Source organism: Artibeus jamaicensis, unplaced genomic scaffold (assembly GCF_021234435.1).
Source record: "Artibeus jamaicensis isolate MK-2021 breed Jamaican fruit bat unplaced genomic scaffold, CSHL_Jam_final contig_482, whole genome shotgun sequence".
Taxonomy (NCBI): Eukaryota; Metazoa; Chordata; class Mammalia; order Chiroptera; family Phyllostomidae; genus Artibeus; species Artibeus jamaicensis.
The window spans coordinates 13,672,982-13,692,735 of NW_026521857.1; the positions used below are offsets into that span (position 1 = coordinate 13,672,982).

Below are 19,754 nucleotides of genomic sequence, written 5' to 3' on the forward strand. Positions count from 1 at the left end.
CTCTCCGGCCTGGCCGAGCACCCTTTTCGGGTTCTTTTGGCTCCTCTTTGCCAAACTGTATTTTAATTCTTGGCTAACACAAAGCTTCTCTGTAAGTATTCAACCTTACTAAGCAGAGAAAATAGAATAATAGTGAGTGTGTTAATATTATTATTACATTCCAATAAAGGGGAATGTCATGTTTTTCTTCATTTCCACAATGACCTTACATATCAAGGTCATTGCCCTCTTTTTTTCTTTGTATGTATTTTATTCAGAAAAAGAAACTGGTTCACCTCTGGCCCACTTCAGTGTGCAGTGTCGGCCGATTTCACCCGTTCTCCTGTGATTGCCAGAACATTCCATCTTCTCCCGCGTGCCTTGCCTTCACACATGCTGCCCACAATGTTCCCCAGAAGCCTGACCTCCCTCCCACCAGGGCCCAGTTATGAGACTGCAGGATAAATGTTTAAAAAGTGAACGTATATGGCTGTGTGTGTATTTGTGTCTTTTGCACACCACAGCCCACAGCCCACGTTGCCATGTTTATTTTCCCACAGATTGTGCTCCCAGCCACTTTTGTGTTTTTGGCCCTGATGCTCTCCATCATCATCCCTCCTTTTGGTGAATATCCTGCTTTGACCCTTCAGCCCTGGATGTACGGGCAGCAGTACACCTTCTTCAGGTGCGTAGACTCGTCCCTGGAGGTCATCATTGGCCTCCATGGGGTGTGGGGCTCCTGGGTCACATGCTGCTTGGTGGCCACCCCCCACCCCAGGATAGTCACCAACGTGGCAGGGTGCTCAGGCTACCACCAGAAAGGAAATCACCTGCCACTTGGGAAAGGTGATTCCAAGTGGACAACCAGGATGGCCAGGAATAAGGAAAGAGGAAGTACAGGTTAGGAGAGTGGCTGGAGCTTTATCCTTGTGGGGCCCAGATGAGATACGCCATCCGATCACTGGGTGTGCTTGGAGGGCTGCCCTCATTCCAGAAAACCCACAACCACCCCCACAGCATCCTGTGCCCTGTGGACAGGCCTGGCATGCAGCAGCCACCCAAAAAACATTGTTGAGTTGCAAGTCAGCTACTTCATCCCTCTGTCCCAGTCATGTGCCCACTGAGTGAGCCCCCTCATGTTGTCTAGCATGGACCAGCCTGGCAGCGAGCGGCTCGCGGCACTTGCAGACGTCCTCCTGAACAAGCCGGGCTTTGGCAACCGCTGCCTAAAGGAAGAGCGGCTCCCGTAAGTCCCTGAGCACCCCGCCCTAGCACCAACAGCTGTCCTGGGAGAGGGAGGTGATGGGGCACCGAGACGGCAGGGTGGGATTGGTCCATCTCAGTCCTGCTGTGTGCTCCACGGATGCAGCTGTCCGTGACCAGTGCTTGCCCAGCTTCCTGTGCACACCCATGTGCAAATGCACTCACTGCATCTCTGGAAGCCCCTGCATCATCAGACAGCTCTTCATGTCTATAATTCCTGATATCAGAAGTTCTATGCTACGTTAATTTATGCTTCCCACAACCTATTGGAAGGGAATCTGAATACAGGAAGGAGGGAGATAGGGATTGTCAACTGTATACTCGGACCAAGAATGGCATTAATTACGTACATGGCCCACTTTCAATTATTGCTACAAGTATACAGAAGGGAGTTTTAGAGGGCATTTAAGCCATCAAGAATCCTAGCAGTTCAATATAATTTTAACTGCTTCTCTCATTTAGTCTTTTTCAGAGCTATTGATAAGGACCAAAATAGACTACTTTCTTTTTTAAAAAATATATTTTATTGATTATGCCATTATACTTGTCCCATTTCCCCCCTTCATTCCCCTCCACCCTGGACAACCGTCCCCTCATTCCCCCCCTTTAGTTTATGTCCATGTGTCATAAGTTCTTTAGCTTCTACATTTCCCACACTACTCTTGCCCTTCCCCCTGTCTATTTTCTACCTACCATCTATGCTACTTATTTTCTGTACCTTCTCCCCCTTCTCCTCCTCCGACTCCCCTGTTGCTAACCCTCCATGAGATCTTCATTTCTATGGTTCACTCCTGATCTAGCTGTCCTCTTAGTTTGCTTTTGTTTTAGGCATGGTTGTTAATAACTATGAGTTTGCTGTCCTTTCACTGTTCATATTTTTTTAATCTTCTTTTTCTTAGATAAGTCCCTTTAACATTTTGTATAATAAGGGCTTGGTGATGATGAACTCTTTGAACTTGACCTTATCTGGGAAGCACTTGATCTGCCCTTCCATTCTAAATGAAAGCTTTGCTGGATAGAGCAATCATGGATGTAGGCCCTTGCCTTTCATGACTTGGAATACTTCTTTCCAGCCCCTTCTTGCCTATAAGGTCTCTTTTGAGAAATCTGCTGACAGTCTGATGGGAACTCCTTTGTAGGTGACTGTCCCCTTATCTCTTGCTGCTTCTAGGATTCTCTCCTTCATTTTAAGGATCCTTCAAACTGGATTTGAGTCCCAGTTTTCTTTCCATCACTATTGGTTCCCTGTGCATTTTGCTTCATTTCACTTAGTGTAGCCTTCATTTTTTTCATCTAATTTGTGACTAAAATCAACCAATTCTGTGAGCATCCTGATCACCAGTGTTTTGAACTGGTGATCATCTGATAGGTTGGCTATCTCTTTGTTGCTTAGAAGTATTGGCTTTGGGGCTTTGAGCTGTTCTTCTGCTTGAGCCATAATGGTTTGGTCTGTTCATACCTATTATGTATGAGGGGTGGAGGCTTAGGTGTTCACCAGGGTGGGTCCACCCAGTTGCTGTGTTGTGACTGGGGGTGGGGTCAAAGAGGGAGGAATGGCATTTGTTGGTCTCCCTCTCGGATTTCGGTCCCCTCTGCTGCTTCCCACAAGCAAAGTGGGCCCTCCTGATGCTGGTTCCCGGGTATGTGGGTTTGTGTACATTCTAGAACCCTATGGGTCTCCCCAACAAACTCTCCTGTGAGGCTGGGCACCTTTCCCAGCACCTGAACCCCTGAAAGTTTTACCAGTTGGTGCTTTCAGGCTTTATTTCTTATCAGTGGGGCCCTGGGTTGCGCGGTCTGTCTCAAAGACTGTTTTTCAAACCTGCCTGGTTTATCTGCGCGTGAATGTGTGTCCACGGTCAGCCAGCTGCCTTGTGTGCCTCACTGAGTTTGCTTGTTCCCTCTCTGCACCCTCCTGGGTCTGCTAACCACCGCCTCTTCCTGCTCAGACGCCTCCCCACCAGCCACCGACTCTGACCCTCTTACCAGTCTGGCTGAATGGTTCCTTGTTGTGGAACTTCTGTACAGTTCAATTTCCTGTCTGTTTGGGGTGTGTTTTTGTTTCTAAATCTTTGTTGTCCTTAAATTTGGTTTTTCAAGGAGGTACAGTATTTTTCACCTATGCCTCCATCTTGGCTGGAAGTCAACATAGACTACTTTCAAATTCCTCTTTTATTTGTTGTGTCTCAACAGATAGAGCCACCAGAAGAAAAAAGGAGAGATAAAACTGTCCACAAACTAGATGTGGAAACTAGCCCCACATTAAGTCAATTAAAAACAAACAAACAAACAAACCACTAAGCTTGATTTTTCTTGAGCAGAAACTAAACTCTAAGAGTTTCCGAAGAGAAGGGTGTAGCCCTGAAGACAGGGAGGGAAGGCTCAGACGGAGAAGGTTGGGCTCTGTTTCTCATTTCTGCAGATTTTTATCAACTTTGGAGCTGACTGTAAAATATTTTCTTGTCTTCCCTGAGGGAGTACCCCTGTGGCAACTCAACCCCCTGGAAGATTCCCTCTGTGTCACCGAACGTCACCCACCTGTTCCAGAAGCAGAGGTGGACCCCAGACCACCCCTCGCCTGCCTGCAGATGCAGCACTAGGGAGAAGCTCACCATGCTCCCCGAGTGCCCCGAGGGCGCCGGGGGGCTCCCGCCCCCTCAGGTACCGGCCCTTCCCCGGGAAACCAGGGCCCAGCCGGCCTGCGACGGCAGGGCCTGGGGAAGATACGTCGTGCCCCCTGAGTTTCTGGCCAAACGACATTTTAGACCGACGGTTGTGGGCGGAACTACACAAGGGTCTCCGGGCCCTCCCAGCGGGTCCCCACGGTGCCCTGTCCTGCCACTCGGGGGACGTCGCTGACCAAGAGCTTCGTCTCCCCCAAATACTCCCTGTGCAGCGTAGTCAGAGCGTGCCTTTAATCACTGAAAAACTACACATGTCGTGCATGTTCATTATGGAAAAATTAGAAAATACAGATAAGGCAGGAGAAAAACGATCATTCTGTCACTTGGAAGTAACCACCAGTAATACCTTCGGGTTTCACCCAGTCAAACTGCATTGCTATTCAGAGCGCCGTCCAGACGCCCGCCGTCCGCACTCCCTCGCGTTATGAGCACAGGCCCACGTTCACGTGCGTCTGCATCAGCGCTTCTAGCGCCTGCGCACTGTCCCCGGTTTTGATTTACTTTACTTGACGTATCTCTCATTGTTGGACCTATCGGTTTTCAATTTATATAACATTAGAGCCAGTGTCGCAGTGTCCATTCAAATGCATATGTATTTGCACACTTATTAACAATCTTAAGAAGCGCACCGTATGTTGTGTAACTAACATGCATACACACACACACACACACAGCCAACAGCCTATGCTTCGCAGGGACATCTGCAGCCTTGGCTCTTAGCAGCATCCTCTGTCGGATGGTGTGAACTCTAGGATGTATCACAGCAAACCTCTCCGGGACTTTCACTCTGTTCCGGGTTGATAACAGTCCTCCCGGCTGACTTGCAAAGGGTGGAGCATTCTGTGGGCACCTCCGGTGAGCCTCCGATGAGTGCATGACCCCCCAGGGGCAGTGTGGCACAGTGGCAAGGGCACGGGCACTGGCATCAGAGAGCCACAAGTTGGTTCCTTGGCCTCTCTGAGCCTTAATATCCTCACCTATAAACTGGGGGTAACTGTGATTTATTCTATAGCGGGATATGAGAAGTCAAGGAAATAATGTGGGTAGGGAAACTGGGTCACTCAGAACTACATTCAGCTGAGGACAACCCTAAACGGACAGTGGATAAAATAAGACACACTGTGTTTCTCTCTTATGTGAAAGTTCATGCAGGTGCCCCCCTGTGGTAAAGAGGTCTCAGCCTCACTGGCCCAGGCAGCAGAATCTACTTTCCAGGCAGCAGAATGGAAGAGGGGATGGATAAAAAGTGAGGGCCAAGTGTGCAAATACACTGTCTTCTAGGGAGAGTTCAAGAAGCTACCACGTAGCACTTTCTGTCACACATCATTGGCCAGAACCAGAAGTCAAGGGAGCCTGAGAACTAGAGTCTCTAATCTGGATGGCCTTGCACCAGACACAAAAGTCCATTAGGGTGGCACGTGGCAGAAGGGCAGAGCAGGTATGAGGTGCAACTGAATTTTGCCACATCAGTCATAGTTGCTGGCTTGTAAATAATGTGCTGTTGATGAGCATCCTGTCTTTCTCTTTCTTATATGCTAAACGTGTATGCCTTTAGAAGTGTATGGCTTTTAAAGCCACCATATTTCTCAAGCAATATGCTTTTCCCCTCGAATCATAACTCAGCCACCTCAGCATCACAGGGACCCCCAAAGAGGAACTCAGGGAGTTTGTCCCAATTCTCCGCGCCCGGAGAGAAAGCTGTACTTCTGCTGGGTTTGCCAAGGGCCCCTCTGGCTCCCTCTGCCCTAATGTATGCAGGACTGGGACCTCGAGTTCTCACACCAGGGCCTTGCCCAGGCCAGGACAGAAGGCCAAGAGTGGCTACGTGGACATTCATTTCCCCAGTGAATCCTCACTTCTAGGCTGCCTGTCTAGCTTATAGAAACTTCCTTTCAGTGGTTAGTCCTTGATCCTTGGGGGGAAAATTTAACAGGCCACTGTGGCCAAAGTCCTGGAAACAGATGAATTGGTTCCTGTGATTTTTCTTTCACTCCTGCATTTCCTCATTATTATTCATGTCTCTCCTTGGAGCAAAATTGAACGTCATCAATCTGTACATCAATTTATACCTAGCCACTCACACTCTCCAATTCAGCCTAGAATTAAGCCAGAGGTCCGGGTGCAGGCTTGGCGTAGAGGCAGTGAATCGCCCTCATCTGGAAAAGCGGCCAGGGGATGCAGTCTCCTACAGGGACGCATCCTGCTCCCGCATTCTTTATGAGGTGGTGGGTCCTGAGGTGGGCATGTTCCACCCCTGACTTCTAGTCACAAAGAGTTAAAGTTACAGGACTATTTTTCTTTAAGAGACGTGTTTGAAAACATCATAAACTTCCCAGGCACCAGCAACCGATCCAGCCTAGACTGCACCTGGGGAGTTTGGCGGTTCCCCTGGGAGCCAGTCTCAGCTTGAGAAGCAGGCGATGGAGTGAAAAGCGCGAGGGCTGTGGAGTCAGACAGACGTAGGTTCAAATCCTAGGTCAACCACCTGCAAGTTCTGCAACCTGGTGCAAGTTAGCAAACCTTTCCGAACCCCACCTTCTCTGTCTGCAAGTCAGAGTAATAATTTGTCTGTCATAAGGGTACGACGGTTGAGGGATATATTATAATGAATGCAGAGCATTCCACACGCTGTGCAGCACTCCGCGCTCTGCAGGTGCTGGTTCTTCTAGCATTAGAGCGAGGAACTGAAGAAAGTGAGCTGGAGAAGGAAGTACAACAAAATGGGAAAGGGAGAAGAGGAGATAGGAAATGTATAAAAATGAGAAGGACGGTGAGTGATGACAGGTTTTAAGGCCACTGAAAATTCCCCGGGCTACCTTTGGATGCCACCCTTGACACCCAAGGCTCCTGACCAGAAACTAAACATTATTTATTCCCAAATTTAAAGTAATACTGCCACCTGGTGGCCAAACCTATGCTTCTTTGAATTCTCCAGAATCTTTTGATGAACTAGCTTCCGGTCTTGGATGTATTTGAAAAGTGATGTGTAAATTGTAAGGTGCTGTTTGAATTCTTTCACTCATGTCACAGATTTATTATTTCAACTATATATCAGGTACTTTTCTGGGTTCTGGGGACACAGCAGCTAACAAGTCAGCGAAAATTCCAGTTCCCATAGAATTTGTATCACGTAGGTAGGGGGTGTAACAGACAAAAACAAGTAAACAGATCAACTGGGAAGAAAATTTCAGGTGAAGATGAAGACGTGAAGACGACACAACACTATGTCATGATCCAGAATGAGTGGGACTAGAACGTACCTCTCTGAGGAACAAAACTTGGGCTGAGGCTCGAACAGTGACAAGCCAGCTCTGTGAGGTGTCCAGGCCAAGCATCCCAAGCACAGGGTACTGGCAAGTGCAAGGCTACTTTAGGGGTGAGAGGTGGGCATGTGAGAAACAGTCAGAATAGGTGGGGAGGATGAGGAGGAAGAGTGGCAGCAGGTGGGCTCAGAAGGCAAGGTGGGGCGAGCTCACCTGGGCTGCACCAGCCTTGGTAATGAATTCGGATCAGGTCCCAGGGTTTATCTGGAGTGTGGTAAGCCCGGTGACTAGGGTATTTGATTTACATTTTTAAAGTTCTGGCTTCTGGGTGGAGAGTGGATTGCAGAGGTCAAAGGTGGAATTAGGGAGACCCGTTTGGAAGCTTCTGTAGTGGCTCAGGTAAAATGCAGGCAGGGGCTTGGGCTGGGGTGGTAGTAGTGGAAATGGAGCGATGCATATGTGTCGGAGATTTATGTGGGAGCCAGAGCTGTCCTATCCTATCGACTGCAGAAAAGAGAGGGATCAAGGATGACTCTCGTATCACTCACGTGGCAACCAGGGAGACGCCAGTGCTTCGCTCCTTCACTTCCCAGCAGCTGAGTTCGTAAATAACTGTCAGTGAAGAACAAGCAGTTTCAAGAACTGTAAAGTCTCAAATTCCACAGAAATTAACACTAGTGTCTCATTGCCTCAGAGAGTGCAGAGCAGCAGCGAAATTCTGCAAGACCTCACAGACCGGAACATCTCCGACTTCCTAGTGAAAACGTATCCTGCGCTAATACGAAGCAGGTAAGAGGGGCCCTTTATGCTTTCCATCCTGGGTCCCTGTAGAAACTAGTAACAAAGGACAGAAGATAACTTATTCTCATGATTTATCGACAATCAGGGCAGTGGAATTTTTTCTTTTTCCTAATTTGAGGGCCTCATCCAACACAAAAAGCAATTGAGACATATGCAAGTAAAATGCAACTTAAGTTTAATTTTGTTTTTGTTTTGGTTAGATTAAGCAGTCTTAAAATGAACCTGTACACTACTAAGAGTAAAATTTTAAAGTATAGAACTTATCTAATAATGCAGCCTCATATTTTAACAAGTTAAGAAAGAGAGACAAAGTTTGGAGGGAGGGATGAATGAGAATAAAGGGGGAAAGGTAGAGGGAAAAGAAACAAGATGGAAAAATAAGAAGTAAAAAGCAGAAAGGAAAAAATTTAGACCAAGAGAGGACAGAGGCAGTGGCAGGGTCCCAGGGAGCCCACAGGCTGGCTGCCCGGTTAACCGCCCCTGCCTCACTACCTGAAAATGATCCCCTGTGGCGCTTCCCTTTAACGTGCAGGGAGCTCTTTGGGGGAGTGTCTATTTCCCCCAGCTCTGCAGCCGTTCTCACAGCCCCAGCAGGGGAGGGGCTGGCTCCAGCCGCCCGTGTGAGAGCCAGCAGCTGAACGAGAGCATGCTGCCGAGAGAGCACCATGGGGAACCCTGATCCAGGCCCGCGTGCTCTGGGGCTTTAAAATAAAACAACTGTCTAATTTTAGTAGTGCTTTCAGTTGCCTCCCCTACCAGAGCCAAGCGCAAAAAAAAAATGGGCTCAATTAACTTAGAACACACTGCAGGTGGTGAAAGCAACAGCTGAGAGGGCAGGGAGCAAAACAGAGAACACCAACCAAGCCCCAAAATAAAAGCAGAGCGCATGGAATTTATGCAATAATGGAATAAACAACAACCATCCCAGACTTTGTTCTCAGCAGCAAGGTTGCAATACGGAATTTTGGATTTTGTGCTTGATGACAGTGGTAGTTCATGGGCCTGTGAGGTCTACGGTTGCATCTGGTCGTCTTCTGTCTTGTCATTCTGCCCTTGATTGGCTGGAAGTCAGTCTCTGACTTTGGGCTTGGAGTAAGTCAGAACTTGCCCCAGGTGTGCAGGTGGTTGCTAGGGCCTTATTTGTGCAGGTGGGAGAGGGGAGGGCTGCAGACTTCACGCTGGTAAGATAGTTGCCACACTATCTGGTTCCAGAAGGTCTGACAAATGACCTAACGACAGGGCCACCCAGAAGGCCCAGCATGTAGGATGTGACTTGAAGAGCCAGCAGTGGAAAACAGCAGTGCTTTTTCTGCATGTGCATTCCACTGGACTCCTAGGCTGGGAGGCTTCCGTGTAGCTTGACTATCAGGAAATGCAAGAATGCCCCTGAAGACCGAGAAACGCCAGGGAGCGTCTGGGGAGGAAAGTAAACTCCCCTGTCATGCTTGTGGTATATTCACTAGATGACTTTTTTTTTTTTTTTTCACTTTTAGCTTAAAGAACAAATTCTGGGTCAACGAACAGAGGTAAGAAACTATTTTTATAAGAAATTAAAATCTCAAGTTGATTTAAAATACTCCCCTATAAACAGAGCCACACCTTGAAGCCATGTAGATGGAATGTTCTGTACGTGCTCAGGAAGTCACAAGCCATGTCCTGAAGGATGTGTGGCTGGAGACACCCTGGACCCAGAAGATGCCCAGTGCTCTAGGTCTCCTGGAAGGACGTAGATGTGAAGTGACATCCCAGGAAGAGCCGGTCTAGAGCGTTCTCACTCAAGGGAGGTTCTACAAGCTCCAAGGGAATAGTAGTTCACAATACTAAGGAGAGGACAGGGGACTAAGCCCCGGCACTTCTTGGCCTCTCCTTTTAAGCCTTAGGGAGTCTGGCCCAGTCCCACGCTCACCTCATGCCTGAGGCATCCTGGAGACTCAAATGATTCCAGAGGTTTGGAGAATCCTCCAGGGATATTCCAGGAATGAGCTGGCTTCTCAGGCTCCCTCGGAGATGGGCCTCTAGAATGAATGCAGAGCTGACGTTGACTTGATTCCAGACCACAAAATGAAATCCAGCTCTTAGAGTTGCTCCCTAGAGGGAAGTATGGATCCTCAGCTGAAGCAGAGTTGGGGGCAGGGGGAGTGCAATCTGAGTCCCCAAGAAATAAAGTTCAGCAAATCAATTTTGTGGATCCTACCATTAAAGGTTTTAAGCCAGAGCGACACGCCCAGACCTGCATTTGGGCAGGATCACCGGAGCCTCCCAGAACAGTGTGGAAGGTGGTCGGGGGCAGGAAAGCCCCAAGGCTAGGGTCTCCGTTAAGGAGCTGGAGCTCCAGTGGAGGCAGGAGACAGTGAGGGGCTGCCCCAGGGAGGGCGGGGCTGAGAAGCACAGGCAGAGAGAGCACAAATTCATTAGGTTAAGGGGGTCCAGGGCTGTCAGAAGTACTGGCAAAGCACGGAACTGGCACAGGGGAGGAATCATGGCTGGGATGGGGGCAGAGTCAGGGAGGACTTCGAAGAGAGGATGACATACACCTAGGAGTCAGAGCTGGCCTGATGCTCAAGAAAGGGAAAGGCACCGCTGGGAAGCTGGCCGGTCCGGGGGAGGCAACCAGCTCAAGGGCAGCTCTGGAAGTGACTGGGCATGGCCGGGGTAGGCCAGTGCAGGGAAGGCAGGAGGAGGGGTTGCAGAGGGTGGATCAGTGCAGAGACCAAGCTCAGAAAGGATCAGAACTCATCTGAAGGCAATGAGGGAGCATTAAAAGTTGGTTAAAATATGAACAGAAAAATGGCAGTAAATACATATCTATCACCAATTGAATCTAAAAAGCAAAATAAACAGAACAGAAACAGATTCATAGATACAGAGAATGTTTTGATGGTTGCCGGCTGGGAGGGGCATGGGGGGGATGCGTACAAAGGCGAGGGAGTGAGAAGTACGTATCGGTTGTTACAGAACAGTCGTGGGGATGTAAGGTAGAGCACAGGGAATAAAGTAGACAAAACATATGTACAGGACCCATGGGCGTGGACAATGGTGTGGGGGTTGCCTGAGGAAGTGGGGAGGAGCTGGCTGGAGGGGGACAAAGGGGGAAAATTGGGGGCAACTTGAACCAATAAAATATAATTTAAGAAAAAGAAAGAAAAGCAAAGTTGGTTTGTAAAGTGGAGCCCTGTTGCTCACTAGTACAGACAATTCCCCCAAAAGTACACATTTCCCTGTGGAAACTGAGAGGGCCGCTGGCGAGCACCACAGACGTGGGTCGTGGCACTGATCTGAGGCCTTCTTGTTCCCTTGTCAGATACGGCGGAATTTCCATCGGAGGAAAGCTCCCAGTTCTCCCCATCGCTGGGGAAGCGCTTGTGGAATTTTTGAGTGACCTTGGCCAGATAACGAATGTGAGCGGGGTATGTAAACAGCCTGGAGATTTGGGTAGGCCTTTCAATGCCAGTTGAAACAGAAATTATCATGAGTGCTAACAGCAAAACTAAAAACCCTCTTGCTTGTTCATTAATGATGGTTTTCTAGGGCCCCATCACCAGAGAGGCCTCTAAAGAAATGTCTGCTTTCCTTCAACATCTAGAAACCGAAGACAACCTTAAGGTACTGGCCCTGCGTTAATCTGCCCTAGAGCTGAAAAATCATGTGAGCTGGTTATTTTTATTTTCCCAGATTAATTAAATTCCACCGCATCTCCCGTTGAAATCTAGTGTGGAATGTCTTCCAGCTGCCAAACCCTTCCTCCTCCTCACATTCCTTTTCCCGCAGCCTATTTGTTCTTGACACAGCTGTTGTTAGCGCAGGGCCTGCGGTGCCCACCGCACAGCCTCACACGGCCGTCTCCGCCCCCCAGGTGTGGTTTAACAACAAGGGCTGGCACGCCCTGGTCGGCTTCCTCAACGTGGCCCACAACGCCGTCCTGCGAGGCAGCCTGCCCGGGGGCAGGAGCCCGGAGGAGTACGGCATCACCGTCATAAGCCAGCCCCTGAACCTGACCAAGGAGCAGCTCTCCGAGATCACGGTGTAAGCCACCCCGGCCCGGCCTCGCCACTCCCCGTCCACCTCTCCCCCCCTGGGAGACCCAGGAGGGTTCCCACTAACGCGAGCTGCTGCGGACCGGTGGCGAGGTCGTCTAACCGGGTGGACGCGAGCACAGGCCGCTGTGTCTACTGCAAAGCTTGGCCGGTCTTTCCCCTCATATTTATTAGGGAAGGGGGCGTGTGTTTGGTTCCACTCCCTTCTGGCTCTTGATGAGAAGCTGCTCCCGGAGTTTACACCAACACTCTCCAGGCCAGGGTGTAACATGACGGCTGGGAACCGGGCAGGTTCGGTGGATCTTTCGTCTCCCCAGCAGCGATTATCTCCGATTCCGGCGCTTGCATCTGATGGTCAGGCTTTGGAGATGGCGACAGAACCTTGCCTTCCTCAAGCTTCAGGAATAAAAGCATCTGTCTTGTGCAGTCTTTAGTATGTTTTTAGCCTTCATTAGGGCGAACTTCGTCTGATAAGCTGTAGGGTCCTCGCGTTCCTGTCCCAGAATCCCGAGTGCCCTGAACACCGCCCCCCGCGTGCCGAGTGTCACTGGCTCAGGGGCCCCAGTCGCTCCTCCCGACGGCCCGGGGCCCTCCGCTGGGGGACGGCGGCCTGGGCTGTGTCTGTTCTCACGCAGCCCTGCCAGGTCTCCTGCATCTGAAATATGACATAGAGGTCTTCTGTGATTACAAGTTCATTAAATAAAGTTTATGGAATATAGAGTTTTAAGAACTTATCATCTATCATCCTACACAGTTGAGGGTATTTCCTCAAAACATTTTTGTGTTTCCTGTTATTTGTTCTACTCTTCCTGCACGTGTGGGTCATGCTATTTCCGATTTCATAAGGACACTGATGAGCACATGTGGCGCCTTTGAGGGAATTAAAGGTGCTTCTTTCTCTAGCTGGGCACTGTCCCCGGCAGGGGGTCGTGGCTTGGATGTGAAGGTCAGGTTGGGTTTCAGCCCACACTTGGCCTCTTAGCCAGATGCTTCCTTCTTGACCCAGGAAAGGACAGAGACAAGTCCTGTACACTCGGCTCATCCTCTTTTTCCTTAAACTTATTGTTATGAACATTTTTTCGTGCTACAATGTAGTTCATCTTCTAAGATAATTTACTTCTTTTAACAAAAATAAATTTCATAGACCATATGACTATCTACCTAGAAAACTGAAGAGAATCTATAGGCAAATTATTAGAACTGATAAGAGCATTGTAATATAAGACATTAGTATGAAAATCCATTTCTATAGCCATGGATAAATAATTTGAATATGTAATGAAGAGAAAGGTTATCTAGACTTTCATATTAAAATGGAGCACTATTCAACATTAACATGAAACAGAAAATCCAAGAATATCCACTTAACCTTGACCCACTTTAAGGCAATTGAATGAAATGACAAGCGTCAGGCCAGGGAAGGGGGTTCTGGAGGCTGAGACCCAGCACTGGGTGAGCCTCCCCAGAGCCCGACTCTGTCTTTTCCTCCATCTGCTCCCTCTTCTTCACCTCTGTCTCCCTGTGTCTCCTGTCTGGCTGCAGGCTGACCTCTTCTGTGGATGCCGTGGTTGCTATCTGCGTTATTTTCGCCATGTCCTTCGTCCCAGCCAGCTTTGTCCTTTACTTGATCCAAGAGAGAGTGAACAAAGCCAAGCACCTCCAGTTTGTCAGTGGAGTGAGCCCTACCACTTACTGGCTGACCAACTTCCTCTGGGACATCGTAAGTGTCAGGTCATGGTGCTCTCTCACCTCCACTGGCCTAGGGAGTGGGCCCTTGTGTCTACTATGACTGAGGGACAAGCAGGGTGGGGCTCTCGTACTGCCAGGATTGTCAGATGGTGCTGCCCAAGGGCCTTGAGTGTCTGCTGTGTGTTGACATCTTAGAAAGGCACAGAAGGAGGAGCTTCAAGCTAGAGAGGAATGGAAGGCTCAGCTCAAGAATTGCAGAGTGTGGGCTCCGTGTGCGCTGCCCCAAGGGGCTTTCTGAGCCATCCAATGATTACCGCACTGCAGGGATGCGGCCGGCCTTCCCGAGGGTGATCTGGAGCTGAAGCAGTAATATCAAGCAGACCTTCACCCCAATCCTCTTCTTAAATCCTGCTCCGCCCCCGAACGGATAAGGATGGAACTTCCCCTGAGGCAGAGTCACCAGATAAATATAGGACACCCAGCTACATTTGAATTTCAGATAAACAACGAATTTTTAGTGTTTCACCCCCGAATATTGCATAGACAGATATACTAAAAATATTTTTTGTTTATCTGAAATTCAAATTTAACTAGGCATACTGTATTTTTATTTGCTAAATTTGTTAACCCTACTCAGTGGTATTATTTCTCCCCAAAGTAGCCTGACCTTTGCTGTATCAGTTAAGCCACCAAGCTAGAGAAAATGAAAAATATGTATATTTAGTAACTCGACAGCAGACTACCCCCCTTTCACAGGCAGCATTGGAGGAGGCAGGGGGGTGGGGGCTACTTCACGACAAGCCACAGGGTCGAGCTGGCAGCAAAGCCTAGTTATAATGCAGCGGAGGTCACCACGACGGCCGGCCTGCTCTGGGTGTCTTGGGTAGTGAGACCCTCTGTTTTCTTTGTCCCACGTTCTAAGACTCACTCACCTGAGTCCCACTTCATGTGATGGTAAGTTTCATTATGATGGAGACCAACACAAACAACCTGCTGCACTATGACTTTTAATAACGATGGCAAATGCCAGGATTCCTAAAGACATAATTTATTTTATTTTACTTGACCTGTTAAGAAGCCATCACTTAACAATACAAAACCAAAAATTATCAGTAGCACCTGAATTCCTTTCTCTCTTTTCTCTCTGTTCCTGAAAAACACTCATGGCCAGGTGGGAGGAGGTCAGACTCTACACATGGCCAGGTGGGAGGAGGTCAGACTCTACAAGCCTCACTCTGGACAAAAACATCACTTCGAGAAGCCCACGTTGAGCTCATGCTCTGAACGTGGAGAGAGCTAGGCTCACCTGCACTGAAAAGACATTAACATGCTAGTTTTTTTCATTCTACTTTGTTTAAAAGATGACAAATAGAATTTACACTCGGGGCTGACCCATGCATGTGCCTGGCTACAAACAGATGGGTGAGCCTAAGGAGACAAATGCAGATGGAGAGGACAGAGCCCTGTCTCTGGGGGGAGGTGACACTAGCAAAGCAGACCCCCCAAGGAAGGGTCAGAAAATGGCAATCTGGCCTTAGCAGCCTTCCCGATGCTCAGCGTCTAGCCTGGAACTCAGACTCTGGGATCTACAGTGTTGATCCCAACAACAATGGGGGCAGCACCCTCGTTAGTCAGTGGCAAAAAGGCAGCACATGCCTCAGGGTTGTTACTGAATGAATGAACAGTAACCGTTTCTATCTATCATTCACTCAGCACATATGTGATATCTTATATTCTTTTTATTGATATCATGTTTTTTCAGTGAAATTTTGAAACTATAGCAAACTTACAGAAATGTTCCAGGGACAGTGCAAAACTGTTTTTCAGAGTCATTGGAGAGTAACTTCCCAATAAGATGCCGCTTCACACAGGTGCACGTGTGGGTGCAGACACACACTCACGCACACACACCAGCACCTCTGGTGTGACCAGTGCTCCTGCTTCGCCGCCATCTAATCCCCAGACCCCACTCAGGTTTCGTCAGTTGCCTGAATAATGCCTTTCACAGAAAAGCATCCGCGAATGTCTCAGTGGCCGGCCTTGAGTGCAGTCGTCCCGTCCCTCCAGGCTCCCCCGCCCTGGAGCGTTGCATCAGCTTTTCTTTGACACGCATGACCTCGACATTTTTGACAACCGCAGGCCAGTTATTTGGCAGAATGTCCTTCAGTCTGGATTTGCCCGGCGTGTCCTTATGAGTAGGTTCAGGTCACGACAGCAGCGTCACCTAGGGGTGCTCTGTTCTGCTCACCGCGTCCCATCAGGTAGCTGCTGCTCTCAGTTTGTCTGTTTCTGGTGGAGGCCCCTTTGGTCACTTGACCGAGGTGTTGTTTGCTGAGTTTCTCCACAGTAAAGCTACTTTTTGGGTTTTTATAATTTGCAAACATTTTGGGAAGAGGTACTTTAAAGTTGTGCAAAATCCTGTTTGTAATCAAACTTTCCATTGATTCATTTATTTTATTTATAACTATGTCATCTTTCCTGTGTTAGTCCATGGATTATAGTCAGGTACCATTATTATTTATCCCGATGCTTGTTACCCCCAGTCTGGCCAGGGAGAGCCCGCTGAGCTGACTTCTGCCCCCTCTTGACATCAGTCCCCACTGCCCTTGAGCACCTCCTTGCTCTCTGGCACGCGAGATGTTCCAGGTTCACCCCACTTCCCCCCCGCCCCACCTGGAATGCACTGTGTCCCCAAGGAAACCTGGTTCCTTTCCATGGGAAATGGCCCTCAAAACCAAGAGCAGGCTGCTGGATATGCTCTATGTTGCTGGGGTCTCATGGTCCCAGGCCTTCTCAGTGGGGAGAACTAGGGGAGATATGAATATATATACATAGACCAAGACACATTTACATTTATATTTATTTGTCCACACACCAAACATGATGAGCTCACTAAAACCTATAGTTCCAATCCAACACCATAGGCTCATATGGCTTTCCAGGTTTCCACATTTGTAACTCCCTTCTCCAAGAGTGGGACACCAGCTTCTATCACCCTGAATTCATTTAACTACCTGAGCAATACACCCACATATAGAAAGTCCCCATCTCTGCCCCCCTCCCCTCCATTGTGTGCACACCCTCCCCTCCCTGCTCCAGCCGACTGCACGAGGAGGTCCTTTTCGTTCTGCTCTGGCCCTGGTGTCCTCCACCAGACCAACACCCCTCACCCCACCGGGGCTCCAGGACCCGTCACCCTCTGTGAGATATCCTCTCACACTTCTCGGGGTCTCATCCCGTTTGGGACCACAGTGACTCCACCCCTGACCCCACCATGACTGCCCATCATTCCCTGTTCATCCTAATGTCTTTAGGACTGAATTGTATAGGAAATAAAGAGAAGGGGGAAAGTGAGGAAATAGGTGTCATATATTTGAGCTTCGTGAGGCCAAGAACCAGATCTTAAGTTTTCTGAGTTCCGGAGACTTATTTAGTAGAGGCTGCAGGACTTCATGACCAGTTAATTAGAAAGAGAGAATGGGAGAAGAGGTAGAATTGTATAACTCATTCCTTTAAAAGATGCAGACTGAAGGTCCCCTGCACAGGCAGGTAGGTGGAGTAGGAGGACTCAAAACTTAACGTATGTTTACCAACCAAGCACTATTTAGACAAATAGAATCAGCATCCCAGACTGTATGCGCTGGAGGAACTGATCCAGTCCTTTTTTTTTAAGAGAGTTTTTTTTTTTTTTAAGATTTATTTATTTTTTAGAGAGGGAAAGGGAGGGAGAGAGAGAGAGAGAGAAACATCAATGTGTGGTTGCCTCTCATGTGACCCCCACTGGGGACCTAGCCCACAACACAGGCATGTGCCCTGACTGGGAATTGGACCTGTTCACAATCCACACTCAGTTGACTGAGCTATGCCAGCTAGGACTGACCCAGTCCTTTTCGACAGACAGGAAACAGAGGTCTCCTCTTCTCTCTTTAAGATGAATTATGCTGTGAGCGCGGCCCTGGTGGTGGGCATCTTCATCGGGTTTCAGAAGAAAGCCTACACTTCTCCAAACAACCTTCCCGCCCTTGTCGCATTGCTCATGCTGTACGGGTGAGTCGTTTGGGCCTTGAGCTAAGGCCATCGACAGGGAAGCCAGAGGGCGGGGGCATGCTCTTCTGACAGAAAACCAGGGTTTCTGGTGGCAAGGTTGGCTTCCAGCCCCCAACAGCTCTCCAGCCTGGCCAGAAACCTGGCTGGCTCCTGTTCCTGAGTCCATGTGCAGACACGCCCTCAGGCTTGGTGCTCTCAGGAACGATGGAGATGCCCCGCGTGGCCCAGCCAACACCTGGGAATCTGTCTCTCACCCAGCTGTGATTCCGATTCGCTGTGGCCAGCCCATCCATCTTGGTGTCCCCATCTATACTGGCCAAGAGTTATATGCACACAGCAGAAGACTCCAGCTGAAGAGCTATTCCTGAGTCAGGGCGGAGATGTCACAGAGATTAAATTCAGTGGAACTATAGAGCAACGCATGCAGCTTCATGTCCAGGCTTACACATCCTACCTGTGTACCATGGTCAAGTCTAGGTGTCTGATTTCTTTTCTGGCCCTTCCTGGGTGGGCCAGTACTCTTACCAGAGCACTGGTCTCCATTTATCTCTAGTGAAAAGAGAATTCGGGGACCAGCGTGACTCTGGTGCATCAGCCCCAGGGAACTGTGAATGAGTCTGTTGGGACCTCAGCTTTGCTGAGCCAGACTAGAGTGGAAAGCGTTGCAGGGCAGACCGTGCCCCTATGTACCATACAAAGCTTTACAATTTACGTTCATTCACAGTTGCTATCGCATTTGCTCCTCACAAAAGCCCCATAAGATGGTCAGGGAAGGCATAATTATCTCGATTCAAAGATGGGGAACAATGAGCAACGGGTAGAGTATCTTTTTGGTCTTCCTGGTACTCTCGGCAGTTTAAACATTTCAGCTCATGTGTAAGGGAAGTGCATTATATCTAGAAGGACAGCAGCTGGAATAGAAATCGGCGCCCCGTGCCACTGAGTTGTGCCATTTCACACAGATGGGCAGTCATCCCCATGATGTACCCCGCATCCTTCCTGTTCGACGTCCCCAGCACAGCCTACGTGGCCTTGTCTTGTGCTAATCTGTTCATCGGCATCAACAGCAGTGCCATCACCTTCATCTTGGAATTATTTGAGAATAACCAGGTGAGCATGATGCTTTCGGCATCCTTGTTTGCGTACCAGGACACTGGAGAATGGGTCCTGGCAAAGCAGAGCTGCGGAAGAAATTCAATTTAAGCCTGGTCTTGGACAAGCAGAACTTTGTTTCCCCATTTAATAAGCAATGAAGTATCTACTATGAATTAATCATTGTTCAAGGAATTTAGGGAAGACACCAAATGATTAGGACCCAGTCCCCGTCCCACAGGGACGACTTACTGTGGGAGAAAGTAGGCAGGTAAAAAATGAGTCACCTGGCAATGTGGGAAGTATTCTAAGAGAGGAGTAGGTGTTTTACCATGGGGATCTGGAGAGGCTTATGCAGGAAGGGGTCACGGGAGCCAGCGTTGTGAGAGTTCTTTCCTGCTGATAGCAAGGGTTAACAGAAGCTGCAAGTACAAATGCCCAGAGGCGAAGAGCAGAGTGCCTTTTAGGGGACAGTGGGGAAGCAAGGGAGGCTGTGCTGTGGGGATGGACCGGGTTGTGGACACCAGTGGCCTCTTCAGCCTCATCTCCACCATGTCCCCTCTGCCTTCTTGGGGGAGGCTCTGCCTGACACTTCAAGGTTAAGGCAGCAAGCACAGTCCAGGCACCTGAAAACAAGCCCCCCCAACTTAACGCACACAACACACAGAGTCTCTGCCTTCTTGCACACGGCTCAGGGCTGTCCTGTGGGAGTCAAGCAATAGAGCTGGGGTGTGCTCCAGGGACCCTCTTCCCTTGGGTCAAAGCCGGGTGACAGTGATGGCTCACAGCTGTACCAAAGCACAGAGAGCCTGGGTCACGTTCCCAGCTGCTGCCGCATCTCCTGGAAACCAGTGACTTGGAGGGCTTGTGGGTAATTTCAGAATCTACAGCGCACTCCCAAG

The 19,754-nt window shown here is 49.1% G+C and overlaps 1 protein-coding gene across 6 annotated transcripts in view; it reads left to right on the plus strand.

The window, feature by feature from the left end:
- Window positions 1–19,754, plus strand: part of ABCA4 (ATP binding cassette subfamily A member 4) — a 129,681-nt gene that overhangs the window by 95,163 nt on the left and 14,764 nt on the right. For 5 of the 6 annotated variants that reach the window (XM_037162045.2, XM_053668244.1, XM_037162046.2 and 2 more), the window contains 11 exons: window positions 540–664; window positions 1,127–1,225; window positions 3,717–3,903; window positions 7,884–7,978; window positions 9,484–9,516; window positions 11,292–11,397; window positions 11,519–11,593; window positions 11,844–12,013; window positions 13,567–13,744; window positions 17,645–17,760; window positions 18,723–18,870. In XM_037162045.2, the coding sequence (XP_037017940.2) occupies window positions 540–664; window positions 1,127–1,225; window positions 3,717–3,903; window positions 7,884–7,978; window positions 9,484–9,516; window positions 11,292–11,397; window positions 11,519–11,593; window positions 11,844–12,013; window positions 13,567–13,744; window positions 17,645–17,760; window positions 18,723–18,870 (1,332 nt within the window). The remainder of the gene's footprint in view (window positions 1–539; window positions 665–1,126; window positions 1,226–3,716; window positions 3,904–7,883; window positions 7,979–9,483; window positions 9,517–11,291; window positions 11,398–11,518; window positions 11,594–11,843; window positions 12,014–13,566; window positions 13,745–17,644; window positions 17,761–18,722; window positions 18,871–19,754) is intronic. The other variant, XM_053668243.1, reaches the window with a different exon arrangement.